Source organism: Diadema antillarum, unplaced genomic scaffold, assembly GCF_040938485.1.
Source record: "Diadema antillarum isolate AM-2024a unplaced genomic scaffold, OU_Dant_1.0 scf00000069, whole genome shotgun sequence".
Lineage (NCBI taxonomy): Eukaryota > Metazoa > Echinodermata > Echinoidea > Diadematoida > Diadematidae > Diadema > Diadema antillarum.
Window position 1 is genome coordinate 1,421,132 of NW_027270958.1, and position 24,200 is coordinate 1,445,331.

The 24,200-nt window shown below is 36.6% G+C and overlaps 1 protein-coding gene across 1 annotated transcript; it reads right to left on the bottom strand.

Annotated features, from left to right (window-relative positions):
* Positions 1–12,666: 12,666 nt before the first annotated feature.
* LOC139716688 (uncharacterized) lies at positions 12,667–23,825 on the bottom strand (the record flags this gene model as incomplete). Its single annotated transcript, XM_071628218.1, has 9 exons — positions 12,667–12,765; positions 14,124–14,263; positions 15,696–15,837; positions 16,564–16,883; positions 17,690–17,828; positions 19,081–19,394; positions 20,933–21,169; positions 22,452–22,638; positions 23,586–23,825. Coding segments are annotated over 9 exons (1,818 nt in total), but the record flags the coding sequence as incomplete, so codon positions are not given.
* Between the last annotated feature and the right edge of the window lie 375 nt (positions 23,826–24,200).

The window sequence follows — 24,200 nt, forward strand, 5'->3', positions numbered from 1 at the left end:
GCGTCCCGCATTCCGTTATCAGTTTATTTAGTATGTATTGAATGACTTGCAATGAAGTATAAGCCATATGCATTTTCAGAGGCCGTCATCAAATTCAAGCTTCAGCTTAACATGACGGTCTCCTCCATTTTGTTTGTAATAATTCAGTTGAATAATCAATGACTTTCCAATTGTTTTTGTATGATTATAACTGACCTATACAATATTTAATCATTGGTACATTTATTGTATATGATTATATTTGTATTCATTTTTGGTTACATATGATATAATAATAAGTATTGGAAAATTGTTTCTTACGTTGTATATACATTGTGAAAATGCAGAAATAAAATAAAAAATTTAATCAAATATATAAATCATTTTTAATAAGAGAAAATAATATGTCAAACACAAGTCCTCCTCAAATGTTCCTGTTGTTGTTCCGTAAGTACCATTGTGTCTATTCTCTCCTTTTTTATGTTTGCTCTTCTCCATTCTAACCGGTATGTACACAATTTTTTGCAATATATTCAATCCAGGTTGTATTTTGTCATTTCTATCACATCATGGAATCCAGTTTGCTTGCGTCCACGATGACACGTATTGCAGTTCTATTTTTCCTTCTTTTTTTTTCTTTCCTAATTTGGTTTCATCTCAGTTGGCATTGGTTCCTTTGATTTTGTTTTATGTCGTTTTCTTATGTATTTTCTGAGGGTACCATATCGTACAATCTTTGCTTTTAAGTGGGACCCTCCATTTCCATTCCCATCCTTATTCAATTCGTCCTATAATGTATACGTGTATGTACATATTAAAAAAAATACAGTCACTTTTCTTCATAATTATTCATTATCACATGCTTTTTGTTAACTTGCGTTTTTGCAGCTATTACACATATTATGTTCTGCTTAAACATTGTATATAATTTTCTCTGTTTATTTGATGGAAATGAAAAAAAGAAAGAAATACATTTGAACTGTGAACTTTGACGTTGATACTGCGCTACGATATTAACAGCGTACTGGCGGTAGCGGTACAAAGTACCAACCTGCTTAGTTGTTGTTAAATCAAACATGAAAATAAATAGAAGGAAAAGATCTTCTTTTCCTTTCAATATCTAAAGATAAAAATCAACATTCATTTTGGTACATACTGATAATGAGTATGTGAGCATCACAAGTAAAATCCCGAAGAAGTGATGTGTGTACTAATCATTAGACTTATGTAAGTTATGTAAGCCTGGTATTCTATTGGCTGTTAATAGGTTTCAACAAGTGGCAACTATACTACCTGCAGACTGTGTGTAGATAGTAATACAACTTTTATGTTCTGTGGGGTTAGTTAGATGCTTATGGACTCAGGAGAATGATGGAGGCATGACTGCTTGGCTCTGGAGTCAGAATGAAAGTGTTCTTTATTCACTGTTCTCCAGTATATTATTCAAACGCATTTACATTTGATCATCATTGTACATCATGTTTACAAAACATGTCCCGGTGGCTATTCGGTGTTGTTTACAGTTACATCACTGATATCGTGAGATGAGGTGAAGATTAATGGCAGGAGGAGCGGAAAGGAAGTGGGAATAGAAAGTGGCTGTCAGCATGTCATAAGATCTTGATGAGAGAAAGAAACCGGAGAACGATTAGAACTTGACTGAGGAGGGGAGATCAGTGGGTGGCTGTGAAATGGATGACTATGGAATGAATGAAACATGCTGTTCACTGCTACACCATATAGACATAAAACTTCTCGTACAGACACAATAACAACCTCGTATTATACGACTCTGTCTCACTATAGTTTCATTTTATATCTAGAATTTGATTTGCAGTACAATTATTGTAAGGGGCCTACAACAGAACGTTTACATGCATGCGTGATATCCTAACGTGCACATTAGAACGTACACACATACACACGCACACACACACACACACACACACACACACACATATATATATATATATATATATATATATATATATATATAAAGACAATCTGTTGGTGGCCTGATTCAGCCATTTAAGTTTCAAAATGGATTGATATTTTTCCGTTTATTTCGGGACACCAAATTTTCGGATTTAGACATTAATAAAGTGGCCTCCAGAAAAAAAGTTCATAGTGTCAAACCCTGACATTTGGGCCTATATGTATGTATATATATATATATATATATATATATATATATACGTATATATATATATATATATATATATATATATATACACACACTGGGCAGCAAAAGAAAGTACCCACTTCTGTCAACGGCCGTACACAAAAATTCACCCCCTAGAAATGAAAATTTTTTGTACACAGGTGTGCTACAATGCCCCTTACTAGTCACATGCACATAAGCAAGTGAATGTCTTCGTAACAAAGAAGAACTTGACATGCCCAGCATCTTGGTCACTAAATCAAAAGTCCCACACAAAAGCACTTTCCACCACGCAAAAATGGCCGCTGACTGGACAACATTTTGAAACAACCAATATGTCAAAGTGAACACCTGTTTTGTCAAAATGATGTCAATGAGTGTATTCTGTATTTAGGGATGCTATCCTTCCTGATTATGCTAATTCTCAGAATAAAATCAGTTAGCTCTTTAGACTGGACATTACTTTACTCTGGTCTAAGCAAGCTTTCATCAGGAAAATTATGCCACGTCTTGTAAGGCTTGTAAGGCTCATTCTGTTACATTTTATGACTTTTGATTCAGTGACCAAGATGACGTGCATGTTATTTTTCTTTGTTATAAAGATAATCACTTGCTATTGGGTATGTGATTGTACTAATGGATATTGCAGCATACCTGTGTACAAAAATTGTTTATTTATATAGGGGGTGAATTTTTGTGTGCGGCCTTTGACAGAAGTAGGTACTTTCTTTTGCTGTCCAGCATATATATATATATATATATATATATATATATATACACTCAGCAAAAAAAGAAAGTAAACGCTTTTTCAAGTTTAGATTTCTCATAGAATATTTGGCTGAAAGCTAATGTATTATATACCATATTGAAGGTAATTTAATTGGCTATCAACCTGGTAGGTCAACATAAAGGGAAACTTTACGCATGAGTGAACACCATTGTTTATCTCTTCCAGGACACAAAAGTAAAAATTGCAAAACTGAACAAGATGTCATTCATATGTGCTCTTCCATAGAAAAATAAGAAGAAACAACAAATTTCACACAAAAAGAAACATGAATTAAGTTGAAAAACTAAACCTTTGATCTCTATGATATCTTTAAAGCCCAAAAGATCAATGAAGGCTAAAAATAATGGAGGAAAATAAAACATCTTATGTCAAATCAAAATTCAAATGAAATAAGAGAAGAAGTAATAATTGACAAAAATGGTACAAATTTGAGTTTTTTTTTCAATTTAGGAAATTGTAGATAATGTTTGGTTCTTGAAATTGTCACATGGATTCTTAAATCACTAGATTAAAAGAAATAAATAAAGAAATTCTGCTCATTTAATCACCTTTATGCTTATTATTCCCCATGTCATTTGAAATTTGACTTGACAGAACATTCTTATTTTTCCCATTTGGTTTCCTATTTTGTTTTTCTTAGAGGTTATAAAGAGATAAAGAGAACAAAAACTTATTTTTCCTATTTAATTCATGTCTCTCGTGTTAAATTGATCTTCTGTTGTCAATGTTGTCGTGAAGGGCACTTGCAAATGAAAGAGAACATGTCAATTTTCGCAATTTTTAATTTTGTGCCTTGGAGGTTTTACGCAAAACCGAATGTGCTCACTCATGCGCAAATTTTTATTTTTAATTAACCTATTAGCTTAATAGCCAATTAAATTCCCTTCACTATGGTATATAATACATTGATTTTCATAAAAATCTTCTATGAAAAATATGACCTCAAAAAAGTGTTTACTTTCTTTTTTTGCTGAGTGTATAAAAATATAACCTCCTTTCGTCTGAGCACTTTCGGTGACAGAAAGGAAGTGTATAGGCCTATATAGTGGAAAACATGTGGTGTTGTGATGTCATTTCTAAACCAGCAAGTACTGCGACATGAACCTCGTCGAAATGCAGGAATGGTGGTGACAAACTATGTGGATCGAAGCTGGTTATTCAGATTAGGCGCATGTATATTATAGTATGTTAAACGGTTTATAGTATGTTATAGTATGTCAAACGCTTTAAACGGTTTCTTCTGGTATCTAAAGGGAATCTGATATCAATGTTAATCACTTTTTACCATGGGCAGTATTTGCCGTATGACATCAAGACCTAGCTGTGATGGGTGCAACGTTTTCTTTTTTGTTTTTGTTTTTTAATAACCATCATATGAATTAATCATCCAATACTTTGTTCAATAATGATATAGTAATCAAAGACATTCACTGCCTCTGTGAATGGTTGACAAAGGCAGGTTGAGTGATATAACATTGATGATTACACAGCAATCATAGTTTTTAGATTGCACTTGATGTGGTGCTATTGACAAAACACTCAATCTCCGACAATCTGATGTAAATAAGCATAATATTTTTCATAATTATTTAATAAGGATAGGGGAACGAACTAAAGCTCTACTTCGGGTACGACTGTCCTGATTATTCTGGTGTGATAATCTCGCTACCGCTACGGGGTTGACTGACAGGGTGAATTTTTTTTTTTTGTGCACTTCGTTATCCTGATTAGAAAATCAAAGACCTCAACAGCGTACTTACCCTCCGATAAGTCCGTGTAAACGTGCAGCGTAACACAGATTATCACAAATCCACGAATATTCAGGTGATTCATCGTGAAAGTTGCGGACGACGACCTTGTAAAACGCACTTTGCTAGTCTTGCTGGTCTTGGACTGCTTTCACACCCGGGACATCTGTCTATTTTGTTTTAAAGGAAAATTGTGGCATTTACAAAACTTGACACCGTAGACGGGGAAACATTTCTATTTCTATTAGCGGCAACAACGACGCAGATGAAACACACAATTCTGACTTCGATTCTCCAAGCAGCGATCGACGCTGTTCCGACTGCAGAAATGACAGTCTCGATCTAGTCAATGAGATACATCGACCATCCAACCTATACGCCCGATATCCGCATCAAAAAAAAAAAAAATGTTTACCGTTAAAAATTTGATTGGTTGTCAGTATCAAAGAAGAACTCATAAAAAGTAAACCATTAAACTTGATGTATTCTCCTTTCACGTCATGGGGACATGCATTTCTGATGTATGTTCGTAATCTATCATCTGTGTTCGCGTAATGCAAATTAGCGTATAAATCACGTGACCTATTTGTCATGTTTTTTAGCTGAATGATGTAATTGACATACAAAATTCTATAACAGCTTTGGTTAGGGCTTCATCCTTGAACGATCCTACAGACTACGGACAATAAGCAACAACATAATTTTGATGGTGTACAACGACTTATCACTTAGGGGATAGGGATCTACGCCAAAACAGTGTCGAATTTTCACTTTTCCTCCTAGGCGTGTACTGAATTGCAAAACGCAGTCACACGAACTATAAATAAGAATGATGATTTTCGTATATGATAACTATAGGGCTAATATCTCTAAACAATTATATACCCCGGACATGATTATGTTATGTATATGCTATATAGGCCTATTCTATAATTGTTTTTGTTGATATTGTGATGTTTTGATGTTTATGAATACATGTCTGTGTATTGTCCATACTGTGCAGGGCCTCACCGAACAACAGTGTTCAACTCACTGATGGAGCCAACCTGTGAAAACAAGATTAATAAATAAATAAATAAATGAATGAATAAATACAAAAATAAATGAATGAATAAATAAATAAATAAATAAATAAATAAATAAATAAATAAATAAATAAATAAATAAATAAATAAATAAATAAATTAAACCCCATCACTATAGATCGCTAACATGAGGATAGAAGGGAGGATGAGAGGGAAAAAAAGCCAAACTGATATCATGGTGTGACAGTTTTAAAAAAAATGTCGACAGTTAATATGCTATGAAAATAAATAATGAAAAGTCGGAGGTGCTGTGAAAAAAAAATTAAATGTGAAAAGCTGATTGATAAGGAATTGATTGTGTATGGTTTCTTATAAAATTAATAGGTACAACGTTCTTTTCAATATGTGTCATTATCACTTTTTATTAGAATTTCTACAGAATTCAACCGTTAGTAATTGCTGTGTGGTTTTTTTTATACACGATCTTCCAGGTTTTTAAAAACTCACTGATCCTTGCTGGGGTAAGCTTATGATTGCAAAAGTTATTGTGGCTAATAGCTAAGAAAATACAAGCGCATACTGGTACTTACTTAGCTAGTATAATGATACCGTTAATACTAATACCTCAATAAATGTTGCCTGATATCAGAATGATGATAATGATAAAAAAGGAACAATCGTTTGAGTGCAATCAACGAAAGAAGTTTCTCATTTTGAAAGATGGGAAACGTGTAAGAGTCCTTTCCAAATTGGCTACAACAAACATTGCAATTTTCGATTCAATATTCATAGCACACACACACACACACACACAAATGAATTATGTGAAGCTTACAACGAAGAAACCGTGACCTCTCACAGAAGGAATTTGTTATCACTGCAAAAAGTCCGGTGTTAAATTTCCGGCGCTCATTTATGGTGTTAGATTAACACCTCCGGGTGTCATTTCAAAATATAAAATTGATTTTTTTTTTTTAATAGTGTCTTGGTTACTGTTCTTCTTGTTGATTTTGAACCTCAACAAGACGATCAAGAATTTTCCGCTGAAGTAGGCTACTTCATTTTTGTAAAAAAAAAAGTGAAAACACATTTACACCACAGTAACACCAGTTGGTGTGTTTCCTATTGAAGCTGGACGGGTGTTACACCATTGACATCAACACCAGCGCAGTGTTAAAAATATCACCAGCTACAGTGTCCAATTAACACCACGAAGTGCCAGGTAAACATTTTTCCACATCATCGCAACATAGTTTATACACCTGTGGGTGTGGTCCTCTATTGACACTTGATCGATGTTAGATTTAACACCCATGGTGTTAATCTAACACTGATGCTTTTGCGGTGTACTATGCACATTGGGTACGCGACTGAAATGTTTTCCCCCATGATTGTGCCATAATGGTTCACACACACACACACACACACACACACACACACACACACATACATAGAAGAAAAAAAAAAACCACCTCACTATGCTCTCCAGAACCTTGTCTCATGTAAGCATTATTTTTATTCCATTGTAGAACATAAAATCAGCACACAAAAAGAGAATGAATAGACGCGGGAGGGGGGGGGGGGAGATGCCAATTGTATCTTGCAACTCTCTGCAAAATACATTCGTGATGCCCTCATATATTTTGATATGCGTCTAAGCATGCTTTTATAGCAACATAATTATTGGCAGTAGCAAAAGAAACGATGGTACTCATAAACGTTTTTATTAAAGCAGTAAAACATAATGATTCTCTGTTGCAGAGTTGTTTGTAGCCCTAGGTGAACTTCAGAATACTCGCTTCCTTTCTTTCATTTTTTTTTTTTTTGGTCTATTTCTCTAGAAGCGTATTGAACGCTGCAGTGAGTGGATATTCATCAGGGTCAAAGTCACGAGATCTCTAATCATGCGGGTACTTTTGATCGCTTTGGATTAAAATTTAACTTGAAATCCACACTTTACCATGCACGATCACATGAATGAAGGCGATTTTTCTCGACTTGCTGAATGAATGAATGAATGAATTGCTTTATTGTCCATAAAGGAAATTCTCTTTTCACTGGTTTTTTTACATGTAGTCCACATATAGTGAACAAGACAAAAAAATACAATTACATATTACAAATTGACAAATTCATCATAGTTCAAAGGTACATATTGCATAACATATAATTCTGCTTGCCCAATGTATACATAAGGATAGCATATGAAATAGACCAAGTATGGATAATATACAACTGTCTTGTAAATCAATTTTGGCAAAAAGTTCTGTATCATATAAGTCATAAAAAGAAAACTTTCAATAATTGCTCATATAATGTTTTCGTTTAAAGAAAAAAAAACAATATAATATGATCTTTAATTACAACATATGAGTTTAAGTTACGAAAATATATATATACATGGTGAGATGTATGTGTGTGCAAAAGCATTTGAGAGTAATATGAGATAAAGTGTGAGTAAGGGTGGTATGTATTTTGTATGTGTGAGCGTGTGTATGGGTGCGCGTGTGTGTGTGTGTGTGTGTGTGTGTGAGTAAATTCTTCTTACACACAAATATTTCAGAATTACGTCATCAATGTAATGTTACATCAATGTTACATCTGATACACCAAAAGAAAAATGAGATTATCCATAATTATTACAATCAATTGATATCTGGGTAAGGTATTCATGACGGGTGTGACACAGACCTTCGGACTTGCGCATTAGAGAGATGTATGGCGTTAGGGATGAACGATTGCCTGAAACGGGTTTTCTGAGTACGTGGAACACACAAGCGAATACCTGAACGGTTGAAGGTAAAGTTTTCGTTGAGTGGGTGGGTGGGGTCCTGCATAATCTTCCGCAGTATGGAAGCAACTCTCTCTTGATAGACATCATCGAGGGATGGGAAGTCTTGCCCTAATAAGCGTTGGACTATTTTTCTGGGACGATTTAGCTTCTTCAAATCACATTTTGTTGCTTGGGCAAAATAACACACAATATTATAAGTTAGAACACTCTCAATGATGGAGTTGTAGAATAGAGCAACGAGTCTGTCTTCCACATGGAGCTTTTTCAGGGTCCTAACAAAGTAAAGCCTCTGATTTGCTTTTTTCTGCAATGATTCGATATTTTTTGACCAGTTTAGTGAGTTGCTTATGGTCGTACCCAAGTACTTGTATTCCTGGACTTGTTCCACTACTACCCCGTGAATTGTAACTGCCCTATGCTCAGTGGCATTACGTCTGTGATCTATGATCAACTCCTTTGTTTTCGACACATTTAACAGTAGGAAATGATCATCACACCGTTTTACAAAACTTTCAACTGTGCTGGTGTATGCTTCAATATCATCAGATGCAAGATAACCTGTGATGACAGTATCATCTGCGTATTTTATGATGCTACACTGGTTTGAGGAACATCGACAGTCACTGGTGTACAATGAAAAAAGTACTGGGGACAGGACGCATCCTTGCGGTGCTCCTGTGTTCAAAATTTTCATACTAGATTGAACATTACCCATCATAACCTTCTGAGGTCGGTTACTGAGGAAATCTTGGATCCAAAGGATGATTTGAGGGGGCACATGAAAAGAAATCAATTTTTGTATCAAAAGGTGAGTTACAATAGTGTTAAATGCACTAGAGAAGTCAGCAAAGGTGGAGCTGGTGCTGGTGCTAAACAAGCTGTTTCTTGGAAATGATTTTTTGTTAGATTGGCGGAAGATTGATTACATGAACAACAGAGGATCGACATTTAAATGAAAAATTTGTCGTCTCAGTTTCTTCATTAGTTTGATTGTTCATTCGATTGTTCTCGTTCATATTGTAAGTTGTGTTTCATTCATTCTGTAGGAGAGTATAGTGGAACATTCTTTATTATATTTGACATCAGTTTCAGTTTGATATCAACTTATCCTCCCCCCCCCCCAAAAAAAAGGTAATCTAACTTTGGAGGGCGACTATTTCATAATTGTCAGCTATGGAGAGCGTAATGTTGATTGTGAGGAAAGGGGAACCCTTCCTTTTTCCATTGACAGACGCTTTTCTCCACTTGCAAAGAATTTGGAAACAATTATTTATTTAATTTATACATAATGTTTAACATGTCAATAGGGGGACCGCTCGCAGTATCAAAAGCCCTAGTCAAATATAGGCCCTACATGCTGGATCACCCAGGATCTGATCCAGGTGATCAGGGGAGAGATCCGTGTAGACGCCTTGGGCATCCGTGTAGGTCTTTGGAGGTCCGTGTAGGTTCGCGTAAGCCCGGGAGGGCAATGCGGCAGTTTTTGGACGTCAAAAACACTATACCATCTCTTTCTAATGTTTACGTGAACGACCTCTCACTATCGGGTAAAGGCAATTCTCATGAGTGCAAGTCACCAGTCCGTCACGCACGAATCATACAGCCCACGAGTTTTACTCTATAAGCAATAAGGCCCATGAATCCGGCACTGTATAGGCAAAAAAACAAAAAAACAAAAAGCCCTTGAGTCCGACATATATACGGCAAACAAGGCCACGTCGAGGCCGACACTCATCGGTCTTATATACTATTGTATCTAGCTTGTGGGCCTATTTTGCGTAATGTCGAGCTTATGGGCTGTATGACTCATGGACCTTTTTTTTTCAATTTTGAGCCTCTATACGAGTCATGGGTGTCCGGCTCACGAGATGACCCAAATAGGGTAGAATGAATCCACTGACAGTCGTTGCTAAAACCCTGAACATACATCTTTACTTTATGGAAAAATACCGCAGGGGAACTTTAATGGAACTTAAATCTCGCACTGTCAGCCATGCAATGTATCTCATTTTATCAGACAACAGAAAAACAAATCAAACAAAACAAATAACACGTCAGCATATTCCTGCAGTACACAACACATTACGTGTGCATATAAGTTTTATTAATGCTTCAATAGAATTGAAAATGTCACACCTTACCAAAATATACAAAACACATGATGTGAATTTCTTACAAGAGGTACATCAGATCTGAAGCATATACGCACTATTTTATCCGTATTCTTCTTTAATCAAAAAGGTATTCCTCTGGCTAATCATCACACATTATGTGACATAGTACTCGATGGGATTAGCAATTCAACACCGTCACACTATAGTGCCTGTCTGTTGAAGAAGAAGGATAATCTACCTTTACCCACACTTACGATTGCCTGTTCGGCAGACTGAAAATATTTGAAACCAATCAATTCAAGCACCATCGACAGACTGAATTCATGTAGATAGATACATGGTGCAGAGATTAAAGATAACGCGAACAAACATTAGAGGTATCTACTAGTATTTATTGTGTGTACACATGTTGTCTGCTCTTTCCGTTGATTTGGGATATCGTATTCTGAAAAGATTGCATATCTGTACATAGATAAAATGATGTAGTAAAAATGAAGTGAGGTGGAGTAGATGATACACATTACCTTGGTTATCTTTAACTAAGAAGGTCACTTTGTCGTACTCACGAGCTTATCACAAACGTGACAAATATTTAATATGTGTTTGATTTGAGGTCTATAGATATCTCATGATAGGATCATTTACAAACAACTTCAATGGAATGACTCGACTCAGAAATTAAGACCTGTCACTTCAAAGCACTGTTTGAGATAACAGCATTTCCAGTTAGGGATTCGACCTACATGGTCGTAAATGCTACAAAGTATTTGATAATAAGATTATAATGTATACATAATCATTGAGTAATATCAAGCCATGAAAATCTACGCGATGTTAGTTATTCCGAGCCCTCATTATTCCGAAAATGAAATTAATGTTTGTTATTCAGTAAACCTATATGCAGGGCTCGACACTAACGGTGGCCCGGTGGCCCGGGGCCATCAAAAATGAAAGTCGGGCCACCAAATTTCAAAAAAGGGCAAATTTGGTGGCCGGCCTCGGACCACCAAGTTTTTTTGAAAAGTATGTCAATAAATTCGTAACTTTTTGTTCAAAGGATGGATGAAAAGGATTGAATAAGTGCCTGAGAGTGAGTGTTGCAAGTTTGTTGAAGTTTATTTATGAGTAGATATGTCCAACTTCTAATTCTTACTATCATAAATCTTAGATATTTGACTCATTAAAAAAAGGGACTTTTAATGTTTTTTATCGGTTTTTTTTTCGGGACACCAAATTTTTCTCTCGGGCCACCAAAAATTTGAAATTTAGGATTTTGGTGGCCCCATCGGGCCACCAAACAAAAAAGTTAGTGTCGAGCCATGCTATATGCCTGTTCATTCGACAATAATAGATAGGATTCGTTTATCCGAAAAATGAAAAAAAAAAGTGCGTTCTAACGAACCTTAGAATTATTAACATTATTTCGTTTCAAATTAACGAACTTTCGAAATAACAAGCTTTATTTCATTCTCGGATAAACGAATCTTCGAAACAACGAAAAGTAACCAAAAATATTGGGGTTGATGGTTCCATTAATGAACTGAGGACAGGCATTCACCTGCTAGGTAGACAGTGTTGAAGGTGCAACTTCGTTTATAGAACCCGAGGTAGCATAGGGTGAAGCTATACAGAGTATATTACAGTAGTGGTAGTATCAGTAGTCTTGGGATTGAAAATAAACTCTAAATGCTAAAAAAGTGAACATCTATAAGACAAGAGTGACAGTTTTCTCCTGAATACGAATGGACAATACGATTCATTAAACGGTTTATCAATTTCATGACTATAATTGTTCATAAAGCATGATAATGACAGCATACTTCTCTGAACTTTTCTATGGTGGATTTTTTTTTAGGTATATGAACATAATCAATCAACAAGATCTAACAGTATTTCAGACAAAAATATGCCACCGCATTGGCAATTGGCAAACAGTCACTCTCAAAGTTGTATAGATTTATCATTGCCTGCACTCGAAAATGTATCACCGCTTTTTTTTTCACAAATTTACGGACATAAGAAATGCTTTGTTTTTGTTTTTGTTTTCCTTTCTTCTCAGTCCCGAGGCGGTCTAGCATTTTTAGTGCATACGGGTAAATCGTCGGGTGGTGACGACAGCGGGCCGTCAACGTGTACTAGCAGTCCCATACCAAGCTGTGAACAAAATAAAAACGACGATGGCAATTAAAGTTACGATAATAAGTATCACAGAAGAACATAAATGGCGGAAACAGTGGTAAAATGACATTAAATGGGAAGTCAAGACGATGTTCATGATTTCACGTCATGCATAGTACATAAATCGCCAGCTCTATGTATATAGATTTGAGGAATTTATTGTGGTCCTTGAACAGAGAAACCAATACTCCCCCGAAACAAATTACTCGAACAAAAATGATGCATGACAATGGAGCGAATGCTCACATATATTTCAGAAATGTAGCAAGATGATACAAAGCTTTGCTGCAGTATTTATGGAAATATTGCAAAACGGAATAAATGAAACAAAACAAAGTACTGAATTAGCATGTCTTCGAAAATATCTACTTCAGAATCAGTCGATTGATCAGGTGAAATTAAAGGTGTGTGTTCCCAAAGTAGATTAATTAAAGCGTAATATGATATATCAGATGTAACCTTTTTGTAAAAAATAACTTTTAGAATACTAATAAAAATTGATAAACGAAGAAAAATTAAGCGACATTATGGAGAATAAATCAAGAAATGTAATGGTATTGTCAAGCCACTATCGGGAGGTGGGGAAAGACAAGAATTGTCCACTCGTCTTTCTGGACCAACCTCTTCAAACATATCCTAGTGTCTCCCATTAAGCTGGTCATTTCAAATTAATTTAAAAAGACGATTTCGCCTCAACGTTTGATCTCAAATCAAAGTGGTGAGTGATCCTCTTCACACTGTTCCTGTTGAAGTTGAATGCATAAACTCCATAAAATACATTCAGTGTGATCAAGAGAGAAATAAGGCTTGCCCCTGTATACTTCAAACTTTTAATTATTTAAACTGGAATTGGGAGATGATATGTATTGACTCGACTTTGATCATATTGTATCAATGAAATAAAAACTTGAAGACATCAAAAACTAAGGGAGATGCCTAAGACTGTTTTCACAATGACACTGGACCAGCGGATCAAATTTAATTGAAACCAGACATTACGAATATTGATGTTCTTTACCACATTCTACAAGTTTTGCCTTTTTAGTGAGTAATAGTGGGTCCCTCCATTTATTGCACTTTGCGTATTGTCTACCTATTTATAGCTTCCATCACCTAAGTTGTCGTGACAATGTATTATTACTAAAGGTTCCACAATTATCTTATACTCTTCTCAGTTTGAATTGTTTTTCTTATGAAACCTTATCTCTGTTACAAAAGAAAGTGAAATATAATGTTCTTGTAGCAAAACGAAACAAGAATTGAATTGAATTGAATTGAATGGAACTGAACTGTTGATATAAAGTTACAATACTGAAGGAAGTCATTACTCTCACCAATAAATGTGTGTCGAAGTGACAATGCATCAGCCACCATCCGGGATTACTTGCTCGAAGCCTCACCACCGCATAACCTGCAGGAGGAACCATCAGGGTATCCTTCCGCGGGGGGTTGTTTAGATTGCGACTTATATTTCCTGCATTCATTATTGACCAATATAATCAGAGGTGTTTGAAATGAACATCTAATAACTGTCAGCCGACAAATTCAATTATGTTTAGCCCAATTAAACTCATCCAATATTATTAGACAACTTATATAATACGTAATCAATAATGTAAAAATTTGTTGATGATGGAAAATGACATTGGCAACCAAAATACTTAACAGGAATATTCAATTGTTAAGTATTTTAAAATCAGTTCAGGATTGTATTGTATTGTGTTGTCAAATTATCATGGCCATTACAAAGTTTACCGGCTGTGATATTTTTGTTTATATCGTGAATCAGAGAACACAACGCAAAAAACAACAACAACAAAACAGAAATCACATTTGCCCCCATTTTCATGTGAAGATGCAGACATTGTGTGTATTCCTATAAGTGTCCCTTTTGAATTTGAGCCTAAATATAACTATATAGACTAATGGTTCCTTCGTTGGTGTATATCTGGACACTTAAAACATTTGTGCTTAATTTCCTCCCCTGGTTCACCGAAAGATCGGTATGTATCTCTGTCGGAGATATTATGTTCCGCGGAGTGAGGATGGCGGTAAAAGTAAATAAAAGTGATAAAAACTCCTCCGGACAGACGAATCTTTCTGTCTACTCCCTTTGTTACTTGTATCTCGCTTATACGCAAGATCCATTCGCAAAGACGATTGCTGTATATGATAATATTGTTTCTCCGACGGCAACTGCACATCGCGTATATCCCATAAGTTATATTTAGTGTTGCCAGAGTGGTGGTTGTAAAAATCGTTGTTAATAAAGACTAAAAATTATAGTTGGAATGCTTGGTATGGAATAAAATCACCAAATAACAAGAAATACCTGTATAATTGTTTATATATATATATATATATATATATATACATATATACTGTATATATATATATATATATATATATAATACCATGTACGTTATGTATAAAAATATTTATATCTTGTAGATGTTCTTATTCATTGTTTTCTTCTTCACTTGTTCTCTATCTTTGTTTTTCCCCAGCGCTTACAAATATGATATTAAGCGCTTTATAAATGTTATGTATTATTATTATTATTATTATTATTATTATTATTATTATCATTATATGATATTATGAAATATATACATATACAGGTATATCTATATATTCATGTATACATATTCATATATGATATATATGATAGATATTACACAGTCACACATATAGAATCAACTGATTCTAACCAGAAACAAAAATGCCAATATATTAGTGAATATAGGCCCACATATATATGTGTATATAAGTATGATATATTCATAATATACGTATATGTATTCATATATGATAAGTAAAAAACACAGTCACACAATGTTTATAGAATTAACTGATTTCTAACCAGAAGCAAAAAGCAAATATAGTAGTGTATGATATAACCCAACCTTCTTCGTCAAGAGCTTTGAACTCTTCCGCCGTGATTGGTACCGAGAAAGACTGCATTCCCAGCACGGTGAAGTAATACCCATGGAGGTGCATAGGATGTGCCACAGCCCTTCCCGTATTGATAAACACCAACTCAACAACCTTGATCAATAACAAAGAAATCCAAGATGATAACGGGAAGCCGTAAATGAAAACCCCAAATACAGTCCGACCTCTGCTATCCGAACATGTTGGGACCGGCGCTGATCCGGATAAGGGATTTGGCCGAATATGGGAGACTCGCAGCTGCCTACCCAATGGTATAGCTACACTGTACATAGCACACTGCACATGTAGCCTACATGGAACTTATTGTAGGCAGCGAACACTGAAACTCTTTCTTTGCTCTCAGCCCAAAATTAGGAGGTAGCGAATGTCTGAATGCATTTTATTTGAATGAAAATAAGATGTGAGTGTATGCTAATTATGTTGGGAATAATATGTAATTCATGTGAGTTTGTGCAGGAATTTCGTTTGAGTTTGAAATCCCCCCTTTCTCCGTAATTATCAGATTGAAGAAAAATGGAAATACGCCGAGATCGCATTCGGATAATAGAGCGACCCGGATAAAGGAGGGCCGGATAGGACTAGAGACTTTCCATTTATGATCTGAAGAGTCTTCAGACAAATTAATCAAAGCTCAAATTACAGACTACTTCTGCTTAAATACACTGTATACCCATACGTGAACGGTCCCTTGCATTGTATTTCCAAGCGTGTTATAGCATTCTTTAAATCAAACATCAAATTCTTATATACTGTACTATCATTCACATTTCGCGAGAAATATACTGCATAATGCGTCTACCTTAAAAAAAAAAATCTCACCTGATCCTGTCTAAAACTGAGGGTATGTATGCACTCGCAGCCTACTGTGGAACAATCTACTCCATCCGCCAAAAGAGATTCAGGATTGCAGAACATCGAGTTAGCCACCTCTTCTGCGTGCGTCAGAAGGGGAACACCGGGCAGGGTCAGGGCGATGTTATTTAGGACGAACAGACGGCTTGCTTCGTACGTATCCTCTCCCGCGTTCTCGAACGGGTAAAAGAGATGGTCGTGAAGCCCCTTGGCGTCGTTGCGCCCTATAGCACCGATTTCTATGTATTCAGTGACGTCAACTTGGCTTAGGTCGTCCAGTGTCTCTTCTGAGAGCCAAACACACACACACACACACACACACACACACACACACACACACACACAAAATAAATACAAGAGGATGCAAAGCGAACATTATGCAAAATAAAAGATGCAGAAATCTGTTTATACCGAGAAACTGATCTGAATTTACAGAAACATTGCTGTCCCTAAGTCCCCATCATCATCTTAACAAAAAGTATTGATTATGGAAATAGTGCACTATAGATTTGGATATATTTATTGTAAATAGCCGAAAGCCGCGGGAATCATTTTTATTCCCGAAAAAATACTTGTGATACAAGTACAAGTACAAAATACTGTGACAATTCAGCGTCATTTAAGAAATCGAACTATAAATTAAGGTAATTACAGAAAATGTGTCCCTCAACATATCATAACATACAACTATCACCCTACAGCTGAATTTAACAACAACAAAAACAACAACAAGAACAATATTGAAATAATAATAATAATGATAAAATGGTGGCTACTTGTGTACCGCACAGGTCCACCTTTCATTGCTCATGGCGCTTCCAAAATGAACAGATGGATGTGTGTGTGTGTGTGTGTGTGTGTTTCTCTAGCAAATCGATATCAACGGGTTTAAATGATATTCTATTTAGTAAAAGAATACAAATATTTAATGTCTTTCCAGATTTTGTAAGCACATAAGCCATTATACTAGTGTATAATATGCTAACGTCGTAAAATGTCAACATGTAATACATATGATAATATACATAATAACATACATAATTTTCTTTTATGGTAGACGCTGAGTTGAAGCGCAATCACGATTTTTACTAACCTGCATCCCCCAAGTTGGAAATAAGAATGCCGTCTGTGCCATCCATGGGGTTTAACGTCACGCCCTCACTCCTTATTGATTTGTCTTCGTCAGGTTCAACATCAAGCGGTGTCACGTCATATCGGAGGATCGCAAACTCCTTCAGGAATATACAATAATCAAGTAGACAGGAGAACTCACTTCAAACAATTTCATCACATACTGATTTGAAACTACTTCTAACATATGGGTGCTGTCCGTTATCGCGAAGGTTCGTTATTCCGAAAATGAAATAGGGTTCGCTATTCCGAAGGCTCGTTCATCCGAAAATGAAATAGGGTTCGTTATTCCGAAGGTTCGTTAATCCGAAAATGAAGTGGGGTTCGTTATTCCGAAAGTTCGTTGATCCGAAGTGATATAGGGTCCGTAACGAACCTTCGGAACAACGAGCTTTGTTTCATTTTCGAATTAACGAACCTTAGGAATAACGAATCTTATTTCTTTTTCAGATTAATGAACCTTCGGAATAACAAACCTCATCACATTTTTGGATTAAAATAAACGAACCTTCGGAATAACGACCCTCAGGACCAAAGAACCTTCGGAATAACGAACCTTCGGAATAACAAGCTGTAACCCTAACATATACACATCTTATTGAATCACAAGTAATCAAGTGCTGGACTCAAGACAAGAGATGATCAGGGAAGGGTCGGCTTACCAACTTTTATTGACTGGTGAGAAAAGTTTCAATTTTTCAAGAAAAGCGACACACTTTGACCACAGAACACATCGATGATAGTCCTTTTCCACAGTCAAATAGAAGGAATTTGATTTAGAGTCAGCTCATTTTAAGTTCAAAATGCGTATTTGTATATTTATCTTCAAAGTGAAGGAAGAAAAGGAAAACTCAGAAATTGAGGGAAATTACCAAAGATGTTTACATAACGATTCTTGATAGGCTTCCTTCACCCTACAGTGTTAGAGTTTTTTTTTAAAAAGAAAGAAAGAAAGAAACATCAGTTGACGTTGGATGTGCTTACTTAACACTCCCCCTTTTTTCACAAGTAGAAACACAACAGCTATCCGTCACTTACACGAAGCAGTGGCGGATCCAGGGGGAGCGAACCGGGTGCCTCCTTTGTTAATTTTTTTATAAAAACAAAAGAAATAAAAAGAAAAAATGGGGGAAGGATTCGTGCGCCCCCTTTTAATTTTTGTAAGGGCGCCCCTCTTTACGGAATTCCTGGATCCGCCCCTGTATGAAGCCTTGTATTAAATTCTGGAATGATTAGTTTAATAACATAATAATAATGATCATGCCTTACATAATGATATATGATTCTTATCATGTACGATGAGAATCCTGAACCTTTGAAGTATAGCATACTTGTCTGAAATGCTAATCTCACCTGAAAGGAGGCGCATGCCACTCCACCCTCCACGCGAATCCAATAACTGTCCTTCTCCTGGTTTGCGTCGAGTACAAAGTCGTAACGCTCTCCGGAGTAGATGGTGATGCGGTCAACGACTAGGGGGTCGATCGGTGCACCATCAGCGGCGATGACGATGAGTTCGTGGTAGTCCACCGAAACCGTCAAGACGCAGGTGTCACTCATAGCCCCGATGACCCGGAAGCGATATCTCAAACCGGAATTGACGTACACTTCGTGATGCTCTACCGTGACGTTTGCTTTGTCTTCGTTGTCAAACACCTGGTTGGTCCCTGCACAAAATGATCTTGTGGGTGATTTTTCTCTCCGGACATATCACAATATCCGAGTGTACTTTTTAAACACTATAGTATTCAATAACATGTCACTTTTAGGAAAACTTATCGACTTTTCCCATCAGTCAGACATGAAAAAAAAAAGGAAATCTAATTTGGTTATTTGGCTGTTTTGAAAAACCCCTAAGATCAAAATTAGGTATAAAAGTGTTTGCGGTAAATACGCGAGCAGTCGTTTAAGTTTTCATTTCGAAACGAAAAATAAAAAAATACAGAAAAATACAGAAACGCGAAAAGCCCATATTAGCCCTGAAGACTGAAGAGGGTAGGGTCCGCAGGTCCAACTTAAAAAGTCAAAAATATTGGATGAATGACGTATGGATGAAAAATGTATAGGGAAGTACTACAAGTTACAAAAAAAAATCCCATTTTGTTATCCTTAATATGTCAAAAACTGGTTCAATGGTTATCATATAACACTGGCATTGACATGAGCAATATAGATGAATAGTGTAAAACTTTGAGGTAGTTTGAATTTTAAAGCATAAATCATCAGTTTAAAATCAAATTCAAGATTAATATTACATTTTTAGGGTTCAGATTTTGCTGCATTTTCAACCCTCTGTATACAAAACGAACTTTGCAGAGCTATCATCATAGGGTCAATTTTATTGGAGTGTTTAGGAGTGTATGTTAACACCCAGAAAATGATCCTAGACAATGGCCAGGATTTGAATGCTTTATCATTTATTCATGAGGAATTCTATGCAAGCACATGGAAACAAATTATGCTTGCTTTTTTCATGTACATGCATTTCACAATATTCTGCCACGAAATAGATTTTAGCGGTGTCTGTATAGGGCAATCCGTCATGAACTATCGATTAAATATTCATTGGATCCTTGGAGCAAGAGACCAGAAGCCTAGTCAGCAGAGCTCTGAACAGGTGGTATTCGTGTCCATTATTCAGGGTCACTGTAAGCACACCCTCACATACACATTACTGGTTCCTGTGTAAAGTTCGAGTTTTGTACAGAGGGAATTTGACCAAAATCTGGAACCTAACTTTAAAATTAATTTTAGATTTAACAGATTTATGTTTTCGTATTAAAAAATCACCTCCAACTAAATTGTGCACAATTCAGTTATTATTCATATCATATACAGTGATTCTCATAATATTATACACTTTTTAAACTATAACGGATCAAAAGTGGTAACGTGTGTATAGCACCTATAGCATAACGTGTTATAATTTACAAGGTATAATGTATAATGTAGGCCTATTTATGTAGGTGTATAACTTATAATGTCTAATGTGAATGTAGGCTTATGATGTATAATGTATAAAATCATAATGTATAAACGTATAGTAATTGTTGCAGCCATGAAACCTTCTAATCTGAACTAAAGACCTGTCTTTCTAAATTAAACAAAGATAGATAAAAATAAAACCTATCTTTGCAGATAAATAGCGCTATCTTAATGTCGTTCTCCATCATCACTATCATGCAGTTTTTAGAGATGAACTCACCACGGCCGTTGATGAGAATACCATCGACGTCCGTTACCTCCACGCCATGGAACAGTCCCGCGGCGATCGTTGTTGCGGGCTCCTTCGACCAGTCAGCGATTACGAGGACATGGCCAGGATCATCGACGTCGTAAAGATGTCGATGGGGATCGGAGGATGAAGTCTGTCGAACAATGAGGGAGCCGTATATACCATCGGCCCGTTGAACGCCACTGTGTGAATGCCACCAGTGCGTACCTACATACATAAAAACACATTAAAGGGACTATGCAATGCATATTAAAGATATTAATATTCAGTTGATTCTTAAAGTCTTGATCATCGTTTCTGTGGCCAGAAGAATATACAATTGTATCATGTCTCAATTTAAGATTTTGCTTCTAGAATCCCCAATCGCACAATTAGATGAATAGCAGAAAACTAAATAAAAATTGTCACTTGAATTAAAATCTGGCTCATCATAATTTCATATCTTGAAGGTGATCGGGTAACCTTATCTTCTACCTTTTGCCAGCAAATGTGTTCAGATATCCAAATCTATTAAAAATACTAATTATATATAAAAAGATGCTTTAAAAAGCTTTAAAATCCGGGAACAAAAAATAATGGGGATACCCCCCCCCCCTTCCCTATCGCCGCCTATGATAACTTGTAAGATATAGATGTGTAATCTGTCACCAGGGTATGTCAACGTCAGTCAAAGTTGTTTGGATCATCGCTGAAAAGATGAAAGCTTGTAATACCAGATAATGATTATGTAATACACCCATTCCAAAGATATTTTTCCTCATCGGTCACTCATTGGAAGCACAGATAATAATAATGATAATATCTGGTTTCTATAAAGCGCATTTCCCACTTGTTATAATGTCCCAATGCGCTTTACAGACTATTATTACCCCGGTCACTGGATACGTTATTTCCAACCAGTACTGACAGTTCTCACTCTCCACTCCCTGGAGAGCATTCCAGCCAGTCGCAGCCATTTTATACAGAGGCGCACTATGCTGGTCAACCAACATAAACTTTTTCATCCTACCGGGTACCCACTTATACTCCTGGGTGGAGAGCAGCAATGTGGACAAAGTGCCTTGCTGAAGGGCAAACGTGTCGGGCTGGGCATAGGCTCGAACTCGCGAACCACACCACGCTCATGTCGTTCACAGACGAGCGCCATTATCCACTCAGCTACGACACCTCCACAAGATCGTTGCTTCCGGCCACCCTAGGAAGTGTATCGGGTCACACTCTGATTAATCCGACTTGGTTGGTCGAGTATTAGATGAGTACATATCAGACATGTCGCGCGCCATCCTTATCGGACGATCTTGCCTCATCGGACCACCGCCCGACATGTCTGACACTGACCTGATTGTCGACCAACACAAGGCAATCCATCGGACGGCGATTCGATACTCTTCGATGGGTGTCCGGAAGCGATGAACTTTAGCTTCCGATGAGTGGCCGATGAGAGAAAATCTCTGTAAAACGAGGGTATAATTTCGAGTGGATCACTAACCTGCCTCGGTGGCGTGAAAGCGATAGGTGAATTCCTGACCGGAGGGGATTGAACACTGGGTGACCTTTGACACGCCATCCATGTATGGTGTCTCACGTTGATGAAACCCATGCCAGTGTATAGACGTCCCCTCCTCGTTCTGCAGGTTATTACTCACGCGCACCTCAATGATGTCATTTTGGCAGACCTTGAAGGATTACGTGATCGGAAGAAAAACAATTGAAATTCAATGTTGCGATGTACTCAATTAGTTCTCAAAAGTGAACTTCAAAGAGACGTGATAAATAAAATTACTGGAATGCACATACACTGTATCGATAATTAATCGATACATTGATAACTGAAATTAAGACAAATTAGGTCTAAACTTTTCACTGACTGTAGAACTAACGTAACGTAATATTTTCATACATCATACAAAATTATTACATTCCGTCAATTCTACACTTCTAAAACATTCTAACACCCACGAAAAATTCTTTATATGTTATCGATTATTGTATTTGAATAGGTATGAATAAGAAATGAATGAATAACATTGTCACATTAAGGGAAATATGTAAAATGTAATAAGAAGATTTAAAATGTATGCTTGGAATAAATGAAATGGATTATAAATGAGTAGCAAAAAATGTAGCTTCCGAGAAATATACATAAAGACAACATAAAACACCATAAAAAACATAAAAGCGTACCCCTAAATCGGAATAAACATCTCTACATATTGAACATTTTCGAGCAATAGTTATTCCATCCTCCCTTCTCTTTACCCCTCCCAACCCGCACCTCGATCCCTAATCTGATTCCACCTCTTTTCCATACAGACAAGGGTCATTGTGTCAGTCAACATCTACGGTAGATCTTTCCTATCTGTATTCATTGTGTTAGTTGGTGTTAAGTTGCGAATCAACGAGGGGGAGGTTAAGGGGTGTAGGGGGCTTAAGGTTTATCCCCTCCCCTCCTCGCTCGGAATGTTTTTTTTTTGTTTGTTTTGTGTTTGTTTGTATTCCTTTTTTGTGTTGTTTTGTGTTGTTTTGTTTTGTTTTGTTTGTTTTGTCTTGTCTTTACCCATCGTCAGTAGGTCCCCACCCTTAGCATAAAGCTGGATCCACCCCTGGTGTTCCACACCAGTACCTGAATTGACGGTCCGGGCACTTTCCGATTGACAGAGTATACTGGTCGCGCGTAACCCGCCATCGGCACGCAGTCTGTTCGGGAGCAGTCAAAGGAATCAAACGGGCACTGGTAGCACGCTCGAGACACGGAGAAGTAACTCTCGATGGTCCAGTTGTACCGGCAGGTCATCGGTGCAGGGTTGGTATCGCAGTCCCGAACACATGGGTGGTTCAGATCATTTATAAGCCAGTGACCTATCAACAAATATACATAGTTATTTACAAGTTTGAATTTTGGACATTACCAAATGTACAGTTCAGGGCAGATCTTTTTTTTTTTTTTTTTTTTTTTTGGGGGGGGGGGGGGTACAAAAATTGGGGTACTAAGGTGTCCTGCAAGAGCAGTTTTCAACCAGCTTAGACAGAGTCACTTTCACACTGTACAAATCATTGCAGGGTTAGAGTCCATATGATTCTCTCTTGACGTTAGTACTGTTCTGCAATATCAGCACCGTACTGGTGGTAATAGTGGGACAAAGTGGCACGAAATAAGGGGATGAAGACAAAGTTGTTTTTTTTTATACCTAAAGATAAAAATCAAACATTTGACACATCTAAGGCCAATGATAATGAT